The sequence below is a fragment of the Balaenoptera physalus genome (assembly GCF_965194825.1).
Source record: "Balaenoptera physalus genome assembly, chromosome: 11".
Lineage (NCBI taxonomy): Eukaryota > Metazoa > Chordata > Mammalia > Artiodactyla > Balaenopteridae > Balaenoptera > Balaenoptera physalus.
In genome coordinates, this window is record NC_138896.1 from 67,698,071 (window position 1) to 67,714,903 (window position 16,833).

The window sequence follows — 16,833 nt, forward strand, 5'->3', positions numbered from 1 at the left end:
GCTGGGGTAGTTTGTGAGGCTTCAGAGTAGAGGCCCCATTTGCTTGGCATGGGCTTTGTCACTTGACTTCAGTGATCCTTGTCAGGATGTTAAGTCCATACCCATGCACCCCAGGACAAGCTCGGTGATTGTACAAAGCCATGTGAGCCCCTCGAGTTGTTTCACTGCCCCGTGGGTTACACTTCCATCCTCCGGGCTGATGACCAGCACCTCTCTTGACTGGAGCCATCAGTCTAGACCAAAGGTAGATGCTGGTACGAGGCCACATTCCAGGCCACAAGGACCCCGAGGGCCGTTCTGAAGTTAAGGCCTCTAACATACACCAGCAGTCCACTTTGGAAAAAAGAAATAGACGGAAACTCAATGAGTAAATTTGCTTGTGATTCAGTGTGGCCACGTAGCAGCTGTTCTAAAACATTTGTGTACACCAAAGTCACCTGGAAGGCTCTGGAAAACACAGACTGCTGGGCCGCACCCTGCAAGTTTCTGAGTCAGTAGCTCTGGGAAGTTACCTTTCTAACCAGTTCAGAGTTGATGCTTGATGCTGCTGGTCTGGGGACCACACTTGGAGAATTGACGCCTAAGACTAAGGCAGGTAGTGGGGAGTGATGGGGACTGATGGATGGTCACAGGGTGGAGGCGTTAGGACTGATGTCCTACGTCTCATCTGGTCCAGCCCCAGCCATGTCTGAACAAACCCCTGCCTCCTGTTCAGGGCCTCTCTTGACCCAGGTTGACCCCCTGAGTGATTGGGGCAGGGTCCGGAAGCTCCCTGTGGGGATTTCCTGAGTCCACCTGGGGACACTGGCAGCTGAACATCGGAGGAGGAGCCAGAGGAAGCCCAGGGATTCAGCCAGAGTTGCCTCAGACCTGGTCAGGCAGAGGGCAGAGGTCAGGCAGAGGGCAGAGGAGCGGACGGAAGACCCCCAGCAGTGGCTACCTCCCCAAAGCCCAGGGTGCAGTTTGGAACCCCCAGGAGTCTGGGCCACACGTGCCTCTCACCATTGGATGCTTCTCTTCCAGAAAACTACTTGCTCAAGAATGGCACCTCTGATGTGTTACTGTGTGGGAACAGCTCTGACGCTGGGTACGTAACACCCACCCCCCCCCAGGGCCACCTCACCCAGCTGCGGGAGTCTCCTCCCAGTGCTTTCTCAACTGACTGTGCTTTCAGTTTATGCCCTTGACCCCAGGGACAACAAGACCTTTCCCTGCCTCCCTTCCCTGCCAGGCCCATGACAGCTGCCCCCCACCTCCACAGGGTGACAGCTGGGAAGGGGTGAAGAAAGAGATGGGGGTTCGGCTCTTCAGGGAAGGCAAGCAGAGCCTTGAAGATGGGATTGGACTTGGGGGGCAGCCCAGGAAACCCTGCAGGGCCCCACACTAGCCCAACCCTGGCTCCATTCCCTTCCCAAAGCCCCCCCAGGGCGGCACCCACCTCCTCCTGTCTTCACTTCCTCCCTCCTCATCCGTCCACCAGGTCAAGAGTGAGTATGGCCTCCACCGGCAGCCTAGACTCTCCTCCAGGGCAAGCAGGGCCTGGACCTGCAGCCCGGGTGTGGTACCCAGAGATGCCCAGTAGCCACGTGCAGCTTCCAGGGCCTTGTGCACACCGGCGCCTGGGTCAGCGTGACTGTCATAGGTTGTTATGGGGAGGGTCACACAGGCTCACCTAAGGGAGGTGCTCTTCGGGGCTGTAGTCCCGCATCTCTGAATATGGAGTTCCAGAGCCCTTCCTGTCTCTAAAGAAAAAGTCTTAATTTCTTAATTTAGGACATTAGCAAGGCACAGAGGCCCCTTGGCTGCATCCTCCTACTTGCCAAGTTCCCCTTGCCCCCATCCTCTCTCTCACACACTCACTCCTCTCGTGACTCCAGACCATCGCTCCCTCTTTGGGAGAGAGGCTGTCCCCTCCAGACATGGCCGGGCCCCAGCCCATCCACCCTAGAATCATCCCACAGCCCCACGGCCACCTGACCTTTGCCTTGGGCTCCATCCTGTTCACCTCAGCCGCATGCTCCCCCTGTGTGTCTGCACTGTGCCCAACTCCCCTGGGGTAGGCAGGCAGGGAAGAAACCTGAGCCAGGCCCTTGGCACTTCCTCTGGGAGGGGAGAGGCAATGCAGACAGCAGCTGGGATGGTGTGTCACGTGGGCAGAGGGAGCTGGATTTAGGCCTAGCAGCATACAGATGGGTAGAGAAAAGAGGAAGACGATATCCCGGGTGGGAGGCACAGCATGAAAAGTCTCGGCGGCAGGACCCCGCAGTGTGGCAGTAGGTTTGTGGAGCTAGCGTCTCAGGGGCAGAGGACCCCTCACAGCATGGGACAAGTCAGTGTGTCTGGCCGTAGGACATGTCCCGAGGGCTACAGGTGCCTGAAGGCAGGCGAGAACCCTGACCACGGCTACACCAGCTTCGACTCCTTCGCCTGGGCCTTCCTTGCGCTCTTCCGACTGATGACGCAGGACTGCTGGGAGCGCCTGTACCAGCAGGTACGTGGGTGCATGGGGCCAGCAGAGAGCTGCCAGGAACGGGCTCAGTGTCTAGCACCAGGGCCCAGGCTGCACAAATGACTAGTCACAAGCGCCCCAGCAGCTTCCCCACTGGTCAGAAGAGAGGAGGCACAGGGGACGTTTGAGGGATGGGGACTCAGCAAGCAAAGAAACTTTCATTTTGCTGGTGACCAAGTACTCAGCCCTCTATATAGGATACTCCATGCTCTGTTAGTGGAACACTGGTCCACCCTATGTGACACTTCTTGTGTCAACTGAAATGTTCTGCCTCCTTCCATGGGTGGGGTACTGCCCCCTGTGTGCAGGTCACTCTCTTCTGTAGGTTAGGACACTTCCCTCTATAGGTGGGACATGCTCTACCCCCTCTCCAGGCTGTGGCCATTTGAACCCCTGGCACAGCCAGGCTGGGCAACTTGGGATTTATGACCTTGACCCAGAAGGGGCCCCAGTGAAGATGACCTCCGCCCCCTTGCTCCCCCAGACCCTGAGGTCTGCAGGGAAGATCTACATGATCTTCTTCATGCTTGTCATCTTCCTGGGCTCCTTCTACCTGGTGAACTTGATCCTGGCTGTGGTTGCCATGGCCTACGAGGAGCAAAACCAAGCCACCATCGCTGAGACAGAGGAGAAGGAAAAGCGATTCCAGGAAGCCATGGAGATGCTCAAGAAAGAGCATGAGGTGGGTGAGCAGTGTGGCCAAGGAGCCTCCAGAACAAGCCTTCACCTGATTGTGGATGCCTATAAGTGTGGCGCCTGCTGGGTAAAAGCTGGTGGCTGTAAGTGATGCATGCTGGGTAAAGCTGGCGCCTGCTGGGTAAAGCAAGTGTCTGGTGGGTGTAGGTATTTCCTGTGAATGTGGTGTCTGCTGGGTAAAAATTTGTCACCTGCTGGGTAAAGACAGAGCCTGTTCATGGGGAGGTGCCTGCTAGGTAAAAGTGGTGCCTGCTGAGTAAAGGTGGGTCCTGTGAGTATGGTGCCTGCTGAGGAACGCTCTTCCCTATGACCATGGTGTCTTCTGGGTGATGGTGGTGCCAGGTGGGTAAAGGTGGTAGCTCCTGGCTAAAGATGGTCGCCGTGAACCTAGTGCATGCTGGGTAGAAGAGAACCATGTGTCCATAGACATAGTTTATCCTAGTCAAGGGATACCTTCTGATGGGGTAGTGAGGAAGATCCAAGGTCGGAGGCCTGAAAAGGCTCAGAAAATGGGCACTGGCGATGCTGCCATGGCTGTCCCCACAGTTCCACACATGGTGGGTGCTGGAGGCTAACTGCAGAGCAGACTTTTTAGAAACCAGGCCAAGGACATCCACTTCCTTCTCACTGCTCCATGCCACATCCTGCAGCACCCATTTTGACCAGCCGAACCTTCTCGAAGATCCCCTGCCCTCTAATTCTGTCGCTACCTCTGCTCATCAACACCCCCTCTCCCACCTGCCCCAACCCTCCACTCTTCCAAGAACTGCCCACTTCAGCCACTGCTCTCTTCATCCCTGGATCTGGATCTTTCTCAAAACATCCTGGGTCTGTCTGAGCTCACCTCTCCATGGTGTACTCGTTTGGGGGTGAGTGGGCAAGTCCACTTAACTGTTGGGGAAAACAGAGGTGCTGAGCGTTGCCTGGCCTACCTTGGCCTGAGGTTGCATCATGTCTCAATGACCAAGACATCCACCGTTTTTCAGGCCCTCGCCATCAGGGGTGTGGACACCGTGTCCCGCAGCTCTTTGGAGATGTCCCCTTTGGCCGCAGTAACCTCCCACGAGAGAAGGAGCAAGAGGAGAAAGCGAATGTCTTCAGGGTCGGAGGAGTGTGGGGATGACAGGTTCCCCAAGTCCGACTCGGAGGATGGTCCCCGAGCAGTGGTAATCCCCGGCCGTGGCTCTGGCCCTTTCAGGGTGGATCCGGCATGAAAAGGCCATCGTGCTAGGCCCCTGGTGCTGTCACAGCCCCCACGGTTGCTCCCCAAGGAGAATATTCCTTGAGCCCCCTCCCAGCCCCTCCTGTTTCCCATGGCCACTCTTAGAGTGGAGGAGCCCTGGGCAGAGGGATAGGGTAGGTTTGGGTGTTAGGATATCCCCAACCTCAGCTAAGTCCCCAGCATTGGGGCTGGGACTGAGGGACTCCCCATGGTGTGGATTGGCAGGAGCTCAAGGACGTGCCCAAATGAGTGAGGGACGTGATTGATTGCCCCAGGCCCTGCTTGGGCCAGGTCTGTCTGCAGGGGCCTTCCTGCCCCCTTCTCCCCCAGATAAGCTTCAATCTCAAAGCCCCAGAGGCACAGGCTTCAGGTGAGCAGAGATCCCAGAAGATGCAGGATTGCCTCTAACGCTGCACCCCTCTTCTGAGCACCCCCGGCTCAGCCCATCCAGTTCCTATGTGGCTGACAAAAGCCCGCAATGCCCCAAGTTGAGCTGGGGCCAAAGCCACAAGTGATAAGCTGGGAGCACGGGAAGAACCGTCTTGGTCATGTCCCCTCTCTGTGTGCCCTCAGAATCATCTCAGCATCACCCACGGCCTCAGCAGGACCTCCTTGAAGCCACGCTCCAGCCATGGAAGCATTTTCACCTTCCGCCGACGGGACATGGGTTCTGAGACAGATTTTGCAGATGATGAAAACAGCACAGCCGGGGACAGTGAGAGCCACCGCACATCACTGCTGGTGCCTTGGCCCCTGCGCCGGCCTAGTGCCCAGGGACAACCCAGTCCTGGAAGCTCAACTCCAAGCCACGTCCTCAATGGCAAAAGGAACAGCACTGTGGACTGCAACGGGGTGGTTTCCTTACTGGGGGCAGGCGACCCTGAGGCCACTTCCCCAGGGAGCCGCCTCCTCCGCCCTATGATGCTGGAACGCCCCCTGGACACGGTGAGTCTGCCCCGCCATGCAGCGCCAGGCAGGTCCCATCTCCCAGACTGGTCACCAGAGCCAGGTCTAAAAATACTTACCAAGTATTTACTGAGTGCCTATTGTGTACTGAGCTCTGGGGGTGAATAAGCCTACCAAAAAATCTCTGCTTCCTAGAGCTTCCAGACAGACAAAAGTTAAAGAAAGAAGAAAAATGTGTATGTATGCATATATGGTATGTAATGATGATAAACAGGGATGACAGTTAAATATTTAGCAGCTAGTAAGGCATGGGCACTGAGACGCTGTGGTGACACAGGACCAGTGCCTTAGAGGTCCTGTGTGTGCCAGGTGTGAGCCCTGGAGAGTTGCAGATCATGGACAATCTGGAGAAGGGCCAGAGTGGCAAGGGAACACTTCTGAGCTTCTGGGCAACAGTTATTCATCAAGTTCAAAATATTTCAGCACTTTACAAACTGATAAATGTCAAGTAATATTAGCCCAAGCTCTAAGTACTGTGGGAGGACAAAAGTGGGGAAGAGGGAAAGGGAAACCCCCTTATTACAAGGCATTTAAACAATGACCTGAAGGAGGCAAGGAGGGGGGAACCAGGTGAGGGGTGGTATAGCAGAGGGGTTAGCACCCAGATTCTGGAGACAGACGGGGTTTGCTTACCAGCTGGATGGCTGTGAGCAAGTTATTTTATTTCTCTGTGCCTCAGGTCTCTTGTCTGTAAAATGGATTTAAAATACCCACCTCAGGGACTTCCCTGGTGGTCCAGTGGTTAAGACTCCACACTGCCACTGCAGGGGGCGCAGGTTTAATCCCTGCTCAAGGAACTAAGATCCCGCATGCCACGCAGTGCAGCCAAAAGATAAAATAAAATAGTAAAATAAAATAAAATATCCACCTCAGGATCGAAGCCAGGATGAATGGGCTAATATGCGTAAAGCAATCAGGACACGCATGAGTACGTTGATGTGGTGATAATGTTGTAGTAACATACTGTTATTGCATCATCTGGGGGAAACATGTTCCAGGCCTAAGGAACAGCAAGTGCAAAGGCCCTGAGGCAGAAGCATGCCTAGTGTATTGGAGGAAATGCCACGAGGGCAGTGTGGCTGGAAACCAGGGAGTAAAGGGGAGGGGAGTTGGAGCAACTGTCAGAAAGGTGATGGGAAGGGAGGGCCAGATCATGAGAGGCCAGTCAGAGCTTTGATCACTCAGTCAGCCTATCCCATGACAGGCTGATGTCTGCCCAACCAGTCACCGAGTACCCTTGCTGACCCCTGCCCCCAACACAGGGCTCAGAGCAGTCCACCCAGGAAAAGGGCAAATGTGGGTCTCAGACCCTGAGGCCTGCAGGAGGTGGAGGAGGGCAGACCTTCTGAGGAAGTAGGACAAGACAGGGAAACCTGATCAGGAAGGTGGAAGCAGGCTGTAGAGGGGGCTCACAGCCAGATGGCCTGTTTTGCTCCAGCTCAGACACTTGGTCTAGCTGTGGGACTTTGCACAGGCAATTAATCTCTCTGTGCCTCAATTTCCTCATCTGTTAAGTGGAAATAAAAATAATATCTACATCAGAAGGTGGTGGTGAGGACTAAAAGTGTTAATACCTGTCTGGTGCTTAGACCAGTACTTGCCTCATGTTCAATAATTATTATTATTATCTATGATTGTTATTATTGAGCAGGATGGAAGGAGTGAAGACTTGGGGCCCTCATGCTCCTCTGGAGCAGGGAGTCAAGGAGAGGGTCCTGGGAATGCACTGGGGGCAGACCATAGCTTCTGGGTGGGTCTGGGGACCCACCTGGCCATTACCTGGAGGGTGGGGGTCTGGCTTCCCAAGAACACAGATTCCCAGTTGCTGCAGGTCCAGCCCTGGAGCCTCAACCTTGTGGAATCAGGTCAGCAGCTGGAGCGCTAATAGAATTTCCTAATCTCATTAGGGAGAAAATCATCTCATTGTACTGCACATGTCGGGAGGAATCCAAGTTCAAACACTTCATTACCAGGAACTCTGACTTCACCCATTCTCACTTCTGTGGGGCCCATTTATAACCTTAAAGGGATTAGCAGGCCAAGGGGGTTATCTGCAAAGTTAAAGGAATTAGTGGACCAAGATGGAGATGTTGAAAAGTTAAAGAGATTAGCAGGCTGTAGACCCCTGGGGATGCCTTCCCTGCTTCAACTGGGTCCCTGGTGACACCTGTGCCCAGTTCTAGTCTGAAAACAAAGCACAGTGTCGGGCACATAGTGGTTTCTTCATCAACACAGGAGGGGGCAGCCCCAACAGACAGCTCACTTTAATTTGGGGCAGAGGGTGAAGGTTTACTTTGCCTGCTGTCTGTATGCGTGCCTGGCCCCAAAGGCAGAGGGAGTGGGGGAGGCACCTTGAACAGATTCTTCTCCCTCTTAACCACCCCCCCCCCTTCCTGCCCCCATCATCTTAGGAACAGAGCTAGAACTTAACCCAAGCCCCTGAGTGCCAAGTATTTATCCATTTAACCCATATCTATCTAGTGCCAGCCCTCTGCGTAGAGTGCCAGTGTTTAAGGCTCCAAGGATATAACAGTGAACAGAACAGGCAAGAGCTCTGACCTCATGGAGTTGGCATCGTAGGCAGGAAGACAGAGAGTAAACTGATCAATATTTCTAGGGACCAGTAAGGGTCATGTGATAGAAAGTTGCTAGGGGGAGGGCTGGGAATGGGAGCTATTAGTTAGACTATGCAGGGAAGTCCTTTATGTGGAAGCGACGTTAAAATTGACCAACAGGTGATTTTAGGGAGCCAGACACGAAAAATAGTGTTTTAGGCAGAAGGGACAGAAAGTGTAAAGGCGCTGAAGAGGAATAAGCTCAACATGTTTAAGGGATGAGAGGGCCAGGCAGGGCCGGGTGTGGTGGAAACAGAAAGGGATATAAAATGAGTTTGAGGAGTTAGGATTTAGGCTATGCAGGGCCTTGTAAGCTATAGAAAAGTTTGGATTTACTCTGAGTAAGGTGGGGGGGAGTTGTTGATCCGAGGATTATCATGATCTGATTTACTTTTTAAGGGAATCCCTTTCAGCTGTGTAGAGAATAGAGGGGAGAGAAGAGGCCAGTTAGGAGGCTGTTGTAGTAGTTTTGGGAAAGAGATGATGACAGCTTGCACTAGGACAGTGTATCAGTCAGCTATTTCCACAATGCTGCTGTGTAACAAACTACCCCCAAAGTCAATGGTTAACAACAAGCCTTTATTCTCACGCTCACTCCTCTGCAAGTTGACCATGGTTTGGCTGGTCTAGGTTGACCTTGGCTGGGCAGCTCTGCCTCAGACTGCACATGGTCTGGCTCCATACTATAGGTTAGGCTCAGGGCTGCTCCCCTTGTCTTTGTCCCGGGCTGAAAGTGTGGCAGCTACTTGGGGAAGCTCTTTTCCTGGAGGATTACTGGAGCACAAGAGCAAGGCGAATGGCACAAGCACATTCAAAGCTTCTGTTCACATCATGTCCACTAACATTCCCTTGGCCAAAGCAAGTGTGTCACCAATAAGACAGGGAATTTTGCTTCAGTCACAGTGGGAGAGGAAAGGGTAAATATTTGCTGAATGATAACCCAAACTATCACAGATGGTAAAGGAGAGAAGTTGGGAGAATTTAAGACATGCTTGTGAGTTAAGCTGGCCAGATTTGTAGTTGCATTGGACCTAGGGTACTACTGTTCCACCAGCTACCTCAGCTTTCTCAGGTGCCTCTGCTTGAATACTTCAATGACTGGGAGCTCACTCCCTCCCTAGGCAACACTTCAGGGCAGTCCTACCAATCGCAAAAGCTGACCTGAACTTGAGCCCAGATCATTTTGGTACCCACCCCGGGCCCTGGCTCTGCCACCCTGCGTTGTCTAGGCCCATCTTCCCTCTGACAGATTATAGAGCCTCGCTCTTGCACGCTGAACAGCGCAGTGCCTTCATCAGCCCCAGCTTGGGCTCGCGGACTGTGGTCACGCACGGCCATGCTGACATGAAGTCTTTGCGGGCCCCTCTTGGTTCTGTGGGGGGCTCTGAGTAAGCCTAGGGAATGTCTGCTGCCACCCCCTTCATTAGGACACACCCCATCTCCATTTGTAGGCCTGGTTCTTTTACTTACAAAAATGACGCAAGCACGTTGAAAACAAATCCAACAGTGCAGAAGTAAAAGTCCTTGCCCTTCCCACACAATCCCATTCCCGGGATATAGCCACTTTAACAATTTAGTGTGTTATCTTCCAGATCTTTTTCTTGTTTTCTCATCAAACTGTTTGTCTTGGAAGTGCTCCCATGGGAACATATGTGTAACAGCCTCCTTCTCCTTATTGTCTGCGTCAGAGTCCAGAGTTGGACTGTATCCATAATTGATTTTAACATTCTTCCTATTGATCAGTTGTTTTGTTTTTATGGTATTAGAAACAATGCTGCAGTGAACATTGTTGCATACATATTTTTGGTGCACGTGTATAATTATTTATGAAGTTTGATTACTAGACAAGGAACTGCAGAGCCAATTTAAAATTTTCTTGGTAGATACAGCCAAACTGCCTCCACAAAAGCTCCCACCAGCTATGTCTGAGCATTGTGCTTTATGCTTCCATTAATGTCACCTTAGAGCATGGTGGATTTTTTTTCACCTTTTTTTGACTCTGGGGAGCTTGGGGTCAATTAAGACTCCCAGATTGTTTTTGCATGTACTAATGTATATGTCAGCATCTGGTTAAAAGAACCTGGTACATGTAATTTCCTGTCCACACTCAGGAATCACCACTAATGAGAGATGGTGAGGAAAAAAAGAGAATGAAGGAGATAATGATTGGCGAGAGGGGAGTTGTTAGCTGGGAGGGAGTTGGGAGCAAAGAAGCCCAGCGCCCAGTGTCCCATCAAGACCCCCATGCTGGCCCCCTGTGACCTCCCCAACCTGAGTCTGGGGCAGCTGCCCCAGATCCAGGCAGACCTCCGTCCCCAGGCTGACGCATATCTCCCGGTTACACCCAGACCACACCGTCGGAGGAGCCAGGCAGGCCTCAGATGCCGAACCCCCAGGCTCCGTGTGTGGACGGCTTCGAGGAGCCAGGAGAGCGGCAGCGAGCCCTCAGTGCAGTCAGCGTCCTCACCAGCGTACTGGGAGGTCAGCCCTGGTGTCATCCAAACACTGCCCGCTTCTAGTCTGAGCACCCTCACAGTTAGCCGGGCCTGAGCCAAGTTCACCGCTGCTGCTTTGCCTGCCTTGGACATCCCCACAGTTGTCCCAGACTTTTCAGTCTCTGTGGCCTGTCCTGGGTGTCTTTTCGTCTGTTCCAGCTTGTTTTGTCCTGGGCATCCTCAGGAGCCATGTCTGTGTTTCTTCCAAGCATCCCCACAGCTGTCCTGGCCTGTCCTAGGTGCTCATGGGTCTCATCCTGTCCTCTCGCAAGCACCCCCATGTCTGCTGGGGCCATCCCATCCTAAGCATGCCTGTTCTAGCTTATCCCAGCCATCCCCATATCTACCCCAGGTTATTCCAAGCATCTCACATCTGTCCAAGCCTGTCCCACTTTAGGCAACCTCACATCCAATCCATCCTGAACTTGGCACCCCCCTGATTTGTCCTCTCCTGTCCAATATGACTTCTGTCCCAGGCATTCCCCCCCCCCCCGCATCTGTCCTGATATGTCCCAGATATCCACATCTGTTCCTACCGGTAGGGTCCTGGGTGTCCTTATATCTGAACTTGCCTGTCTCAGATGTTGTCTCAGCCTATACCTCCCCTGAGTGTCCCCACATCTATGTGGGAGTGTTGTCTCAAGAGAGCCCACATCTGTCCTAATCTATCTTGTCCCAGTTTTCCCCACATCCATCCTGGTTTTCTGTCCCTGTGGCCCTCTTCTCCCGTATTCCCAGAGTAAGGAGCCAGGACATAGGCCACTCTTTCCCTTAGTCTTCCCTGCCCCTCTTTCTGTCCCCCTGTCATGTAGCAGCCCTGTCATCTCCTGGGTAGGTCATACATCTTTTCTGGAATACCACGAGTTATATAAGAGTCGGTCAACAAAAACAAACCAGCTCACTGGCTCTCTGCCCCGCCCCCTCCCACCCAGAGTTGGAGTCTCACCGCAAGTATCCGCCATGCTGGAATCACTTCGCCCAGCGCTACCTGATCTGGGAGTGTTGTCCACTGTGGATGTCCATCAAGCAGAGAGTGAAGTTCATGGTCATGGACCCATTCGCCGACCTCACCATCACCTTGTGCATCGTGATTAACACACTCTTCATGGCACTGGAGCATTACAACATGACAACTGAATTTGAGGAGATGCTGCAGGTCGGAAACCTGGTAAGGGCTGCTGGCAGCTGACTCTCAAATGGGCATTGTGTTGTGAAGGGCTCTTGGCCAGCTGGCACAGCCTTCGTGGGTAAGGGAGGAGGGACTCAGAACACGAAAGGATCTTCTGAAGATAGGAGTCATTGTGGAAGACCTTGTGGAAGGAGCCTCAGGATCAGCTTTTGTGAGAGATGTAATTGGGAGTGAGAGGTTGGGGATAAAGATGCCCAAAAGCTAGAAAACAAAAGTGAGTTGAGGGTGAGCCTGAAATGTGTGGGGACGTGAGGTGTGGCAGTTAGTAATGGAGGAGGAGAGTGTATGCAAAAAGAGGCAGTTCTCTTAGGGAAAGGATGGATGGATGGCTGGATGGAGAGAAGGAAGAAAGGAAGGATAGAGAGATAGATGGATGGATGGATGGATGGAGTGAGTAAATCAGGCAGAGCCAGATTTGAATTTTGACTCAGCTCTTACTATGTGACCTCAAGCAAATTACTTAGTTTCAGTAATTGGTACAGTAAGTATTTGTTGAATTTAATAAATGTAAAATTAGTATGACAATATCAGCTTCATAGGAAGCTAATGAGGATTGAATAAGATAATGTGTATAATGTGCTTGGCTCGGAGTTTGATAAACAGTAAGCACTCAAAATAAATGATAGCTGTGGTTATTATCTTTGTTGTTGTTATTAAGGAGACTGTCCCTGGAAGTCAGAATGTCTGGGTTCTAATTCTTATTTTTTTCTTCTTGACACCAAATCAAGTCCTAGCTCTTCACTCTGAAGATGGAAAACTGAGGCCAGAGAGGTGACATAGTGATGGCATAGCTGGGCATGTAGCTGTTGTCTCCTGACTCTGGGGGACAGGGTCCTACTGGCTCTGTCCAGGTAAACAAAGGGTCGGCCCTTCTGCAGAAGATTCTAGAGCAAGGCTGCAGAGAGCCCACTGGCCTCTGAAAGGAGCTCCTGGGATCATCACTGAGGTTGAGTTGGGGGAGGGGGTCATTCAGTCCAAGCTCTCTCCTCTTGCAGACCAACCCTGTCTTGGTCCCAGCTGCACAGGTGGACCCCACAGGTAGGCATGTCTCCTATACTGTGGAGTGTGAGGATTTTCTTCCCTTATTACTTTCCATATCCAGAACTCTAGATAGTTCTCTACAGGGTCTATTCAAATTTTTTCACAAATGTGAGTCCGTTTTGCTGTGATTCTGCTTTTCTATTCTTCTTCTGTATACAAACAGAAGGAAAAGCTAGATCTCAGTCTGTAGGAGTCTCGTGGCACAATTGTGCCTGCCTTGTGTTGGGTGGTCTTCAGAGGGTGGTTACGTAGGATTTCAGTTGAATACAGTTCTAATGGAATGTGACCGTTGGGTTGGACTGAGCAGCAGTCAAGGTGATGAAGAGCACTGGTGGCTTCCCTGGAGCATTAAGTTGTGATTGAATTGCAGTTGTGTTAAATTTGTGGTTCAGTTATTAGTAATAGGTCATGTCATTGGATTACAGCTCTATTTTGTTCTGTTTGGATAGCTTTATTGCTAGTATGTAAGGTTTTGATTGTCTTGCAGTTAATATATTCTAGATGGTTTAAATATTAAATGTAAAGAAACAAAACCACAAAAATAAGCATGGGTAAATAATCTTGGTGTGAAAAAATCCTTTCTAAGCATGTCACTAAAGACAAGTTCCATAAAGGAGAAGATTGATAGATTTCACTGATGTTTAGCCCATCATATAAACAAAGGTAAAAGGCAAATGAAACGTCTGTTCCTAGCAATACTGTGGACAAGGAAACCTGAGATGTTTCCAACTATGAAACAATTAAAAATACAGCAAACATTCTTTGACATGCATAGTAAAGTTCATGAGAAAGTAACAAAAACCTCCAAGTGCCAAAAACAAAGAGGGACTTAAAAACCATAGCAGTAAACGTGTGAAATCGTTCTGTAGTTGCCCTAGCGGGTGGGAGGGGTGCTGATTTGAGTAATCTTGGGGGCTTGGATTTCTGTGAACACCAGGGACAGGACTTGTGTTTGGGACAGTGCAGGTAGGGTTTGGAACTGAGTAGCCCCATAAGAATATGACCCTATGTTCAGTAAAATGGTGAACTAAAAAAATCCACACACTGACCCTGGGAAACAATAAAGAAGGAAGGTTGTCCGTCTCAGCCAGGGCTGGAGGGGGGTGAGGGGGTGGGGAAAGTAACCTCCAGAAGCTTGTGACTATGAATTTGGCCTTATACAGATTTGGAGTTCAAATTTATACCTGGGTGTTCCTGGAACCTATGTCTGAAAAATTAACACACAAAGTGATCCTGGTAATCATAGCTAATACTTGTTGAACACCTAATTTTTTATAACAACCAGTAAGGGGGATGGTATTATTATTACCCCTATTTTACTAATAAGGTAACAGAGGCACAGAGTGGTGAAATAATTTAACCAAGGTCACACAGCCAGGAAGTGAAAGACCCAACATTCAAATCCAAGCCATTTGTATCTAGAGCTCATCCTCTTACCTAGTGCCTTACACTGCTGTGCTGCAGCTCTAGCTTTGTTCCCGTCTCCCTGCTTCGAGTCAAATTATACTGGAGTCCTTGTCAGTGTGGTAAGAGAAGAAAAAGAAGAAAGAAGGAAGGAAAACAGATCTAATGTTATTTCCCAGATTATGTTTTTATCTATAGAAATAATCCAAGAAAATCTACAGAAAGACAATTAGAACCAGTAAGAGAGTTCAGCAATGTTGGTAGGTACAGACTCTACATACTAAAATTAATTCTGCTCCTCGCCACCATCAATGATCATTTGGAGAGTAATTTCTAAAAGTTAACACTTACAATAGCAATAAAAACTGTGAGGAATCTAGGAATAAATGTAGCAGACGATTGTAAATTTTATATGAAAAAAATTACAAAACCATTGAAAAATATAAAAGAATAAATTAGTGAAGAGATATGCCATTTTCATGGATGAAATTCTGAATACTGTAGAGATATCAGTTCTTACCAAATTAACCTGGATGTTTAATGTAATTCTGATCAAAATCCCAACACTTTTTTACCCATGGGATTTGAAAAGGCAATCCTAAAATTAATATGGAAAAATAAAGTCTATCAAACAAATTAATGAATAAGCTGGGGAGCTTACCCTACCATGTATAAGATATATGATAGGGCTTCCCTGGTGGTGCAGTGGTTGAGAGTCTGCCTGCCGATGCAGGGGACATGGGTTCAAGCCCTGGTCCGGGAAGATCCCACATGCCGCGGAGCAACTAAGCCCGTGCGCCACAACTACTGAGCCTGCGCGTATGGAGCTGTGCTCCGCAAGGAGAGGCCTAGATAGTGAGAGGCCCATGCACCGCGATGAAGAGCGGCCCCCGCTCGCCACAACTGGAGAAAGCCCTCGCACAGAAACGAAGAACCAACACAGCCAAAAATAAATAAATAAATAAATAAAAATTTTTTTAAAAAGATATATTATAAAGCTATAGTAATTGAAACATTATAGTATTGGTGCAATATAGAAAAATGGACCAGTACTACAGAATCAATAACTCAGAAATAAGAAATGCATATTTGGAGACTTGATAAATAACAGAGATGGCATTATAAATCAATAGGAAAATGACAGACTATTCAATAAATAAGATTGGGAAGAATAGTTATCTCCTTTTTTTTTTTTTTTTGGCTGCACTGCATGGCATGCGGAATCCTAGTTCCTGGACCAGAGATCGAACCCACGCCCCCTGCAGTGGAAGCACTGCAAGCATGGGGTCTTAACCACTGGACCATCAGGGAAGTCCCCAGAATGGTTATCTCTATGGAAGAAAATAAATTAGATCCCTACCCCATACCATATTCATTAATTAGTTGCAGGGAAATAGATTCAACACCTAAAAGCAATAAAATAAAATTTTAAAGCTTTTAGAATAAAAATGTGGAAGAATATTTAAAATTTGGAGGTTGGGAAGGCTTTCTCCAACATACAAAAAGTTTATACTATGAAAGAAAAGATTGCTAAATTTACCTATGTTAAAAAATTTGTGATATGTGTACAATAAAGGATATGGTAAACAAAGTGAAATCACTACCCCAAACTGGAAATTGATGTTATGAAAAGTATTTAACTGGAAAGACATGGAATCCAGAATATACATTGAATGCTTACACGTCAATAAAGAGAAGAGGGACAATCCACTGGCAAAAACACAACCACAACAAAGGACAGAAGAAATGACAGAAGAGAAAATTCAGATAGTTATAAACAAATGAAAAGAAACACAGAGGAATGCAAATTAAATCAACATTGAGATACTATTTCTCACCCATTAGAGAATCAAAAATAAACTTCTGTGTGTTGGCAATGATATGAAACAGTGGGAACTCACACTTTGTAAGAGTGTCAATTTGGTACAACCATTTCAGGGAACAGTTGTACAGTATCTGATAAGTCACGGATATGCATACCCTATAACTTAATTTCAGATATACATATTCTTGAGAAAGTCCCACATGTCTGTACAAGGAGACATGTACAAGAAAGCTCTTTGCTGCATTGCTAGTCACAGGGAAAATTGGAATCAATCTAAATGTCTATCCCTCCACTTAAAAATGGATAAATAAATTGTGGTGTTTTCATACAATGAAGTACTGTGCACAATTAGAAGGAATATGTGTACATCTTTCAATATGGATAAATCTCACAAACATGATGTTAAGAATAAAAGAAACTTGCAAAAAAGAACACATATGGCATGGCCCATTCATAGAAACCTTAAAACAATGCAAACATACTGTGCATCAAAACTGTAAAAACATGCATGGGAATGATAAACATCAAATTCAGGATGGTGATTACCTCAGAGTGAATGTAGTTCTATGGGTTTTACCTGCGATGGCAGGTGGTGATCAAGACTATGCAGAAGAAGCCAACTGTTTAGGTTCATGTCAGGTTTCATCATGTGGGCCAGTGACTTAACTTCTCTGTATCTCAGTTTCCCTATCTGTAAAATGGAGATAATAATATTTCATAGAGTTATTGTGAGGATTAAGTGATTCAGTATATGTAAAGCACTAGTACAGTACCTGGCATATAGTAAATGCTATTTAATTCTTTGCTATTATTTTGAGGGAAAAATGAAACAAGATTTGCAGCAAATATGGCAAAATGTTAATATTTGGTA

The 16,833-nt window shown here is 48.8% G+C and overlaps 1 protein-coding gene across 9 annotated transcripts in view; it reads left to right on the top strand.

Moving 5' to 3' along the window:
- SCN5A (sodium voltage-gated channel alpha subunit 5) overlaps positions 1-16,833 on the top strand; it is a 109,382-nt gene that overhangs the window by 39,420 nt on the left and 53,129 nt on the right. For 8 of the 9 annotated variants that reach the window (XM_082413717.1, XM_082413711.1, XM_082413714.1 and 5 more), the window contains 7 exons: positions 1,024-1,087; positions 2,350-2,491; positions 2,994-3,191; positions 4,192-4,371; positions 5,001-5,372; positions 10,357-10,489; positions 11,436-11,671. In XM_082413717.1, coding sequence (XP_082269843.1) covers positions 1,024-1,087; positions 2,350-2,491; positions 2,994-3,191; positions 4,192-4,371; positions 5,001-5,372; positions 10,357-10,489; positions 11,436-11,671 — 1,325 coding nt within the window. The remainder of the gene's footprint in view (positions 1-1,023; positions 1,088-2,349; positions 2,492-2,993; positions 3,192-4,191; positions 4,372-5,000; positions 5,373-10,356; positions 10,490-11,435; positions 11,672-16,833) is intronic. The other variant, XM_082413713.1, reaches the window with a different exon arrangement.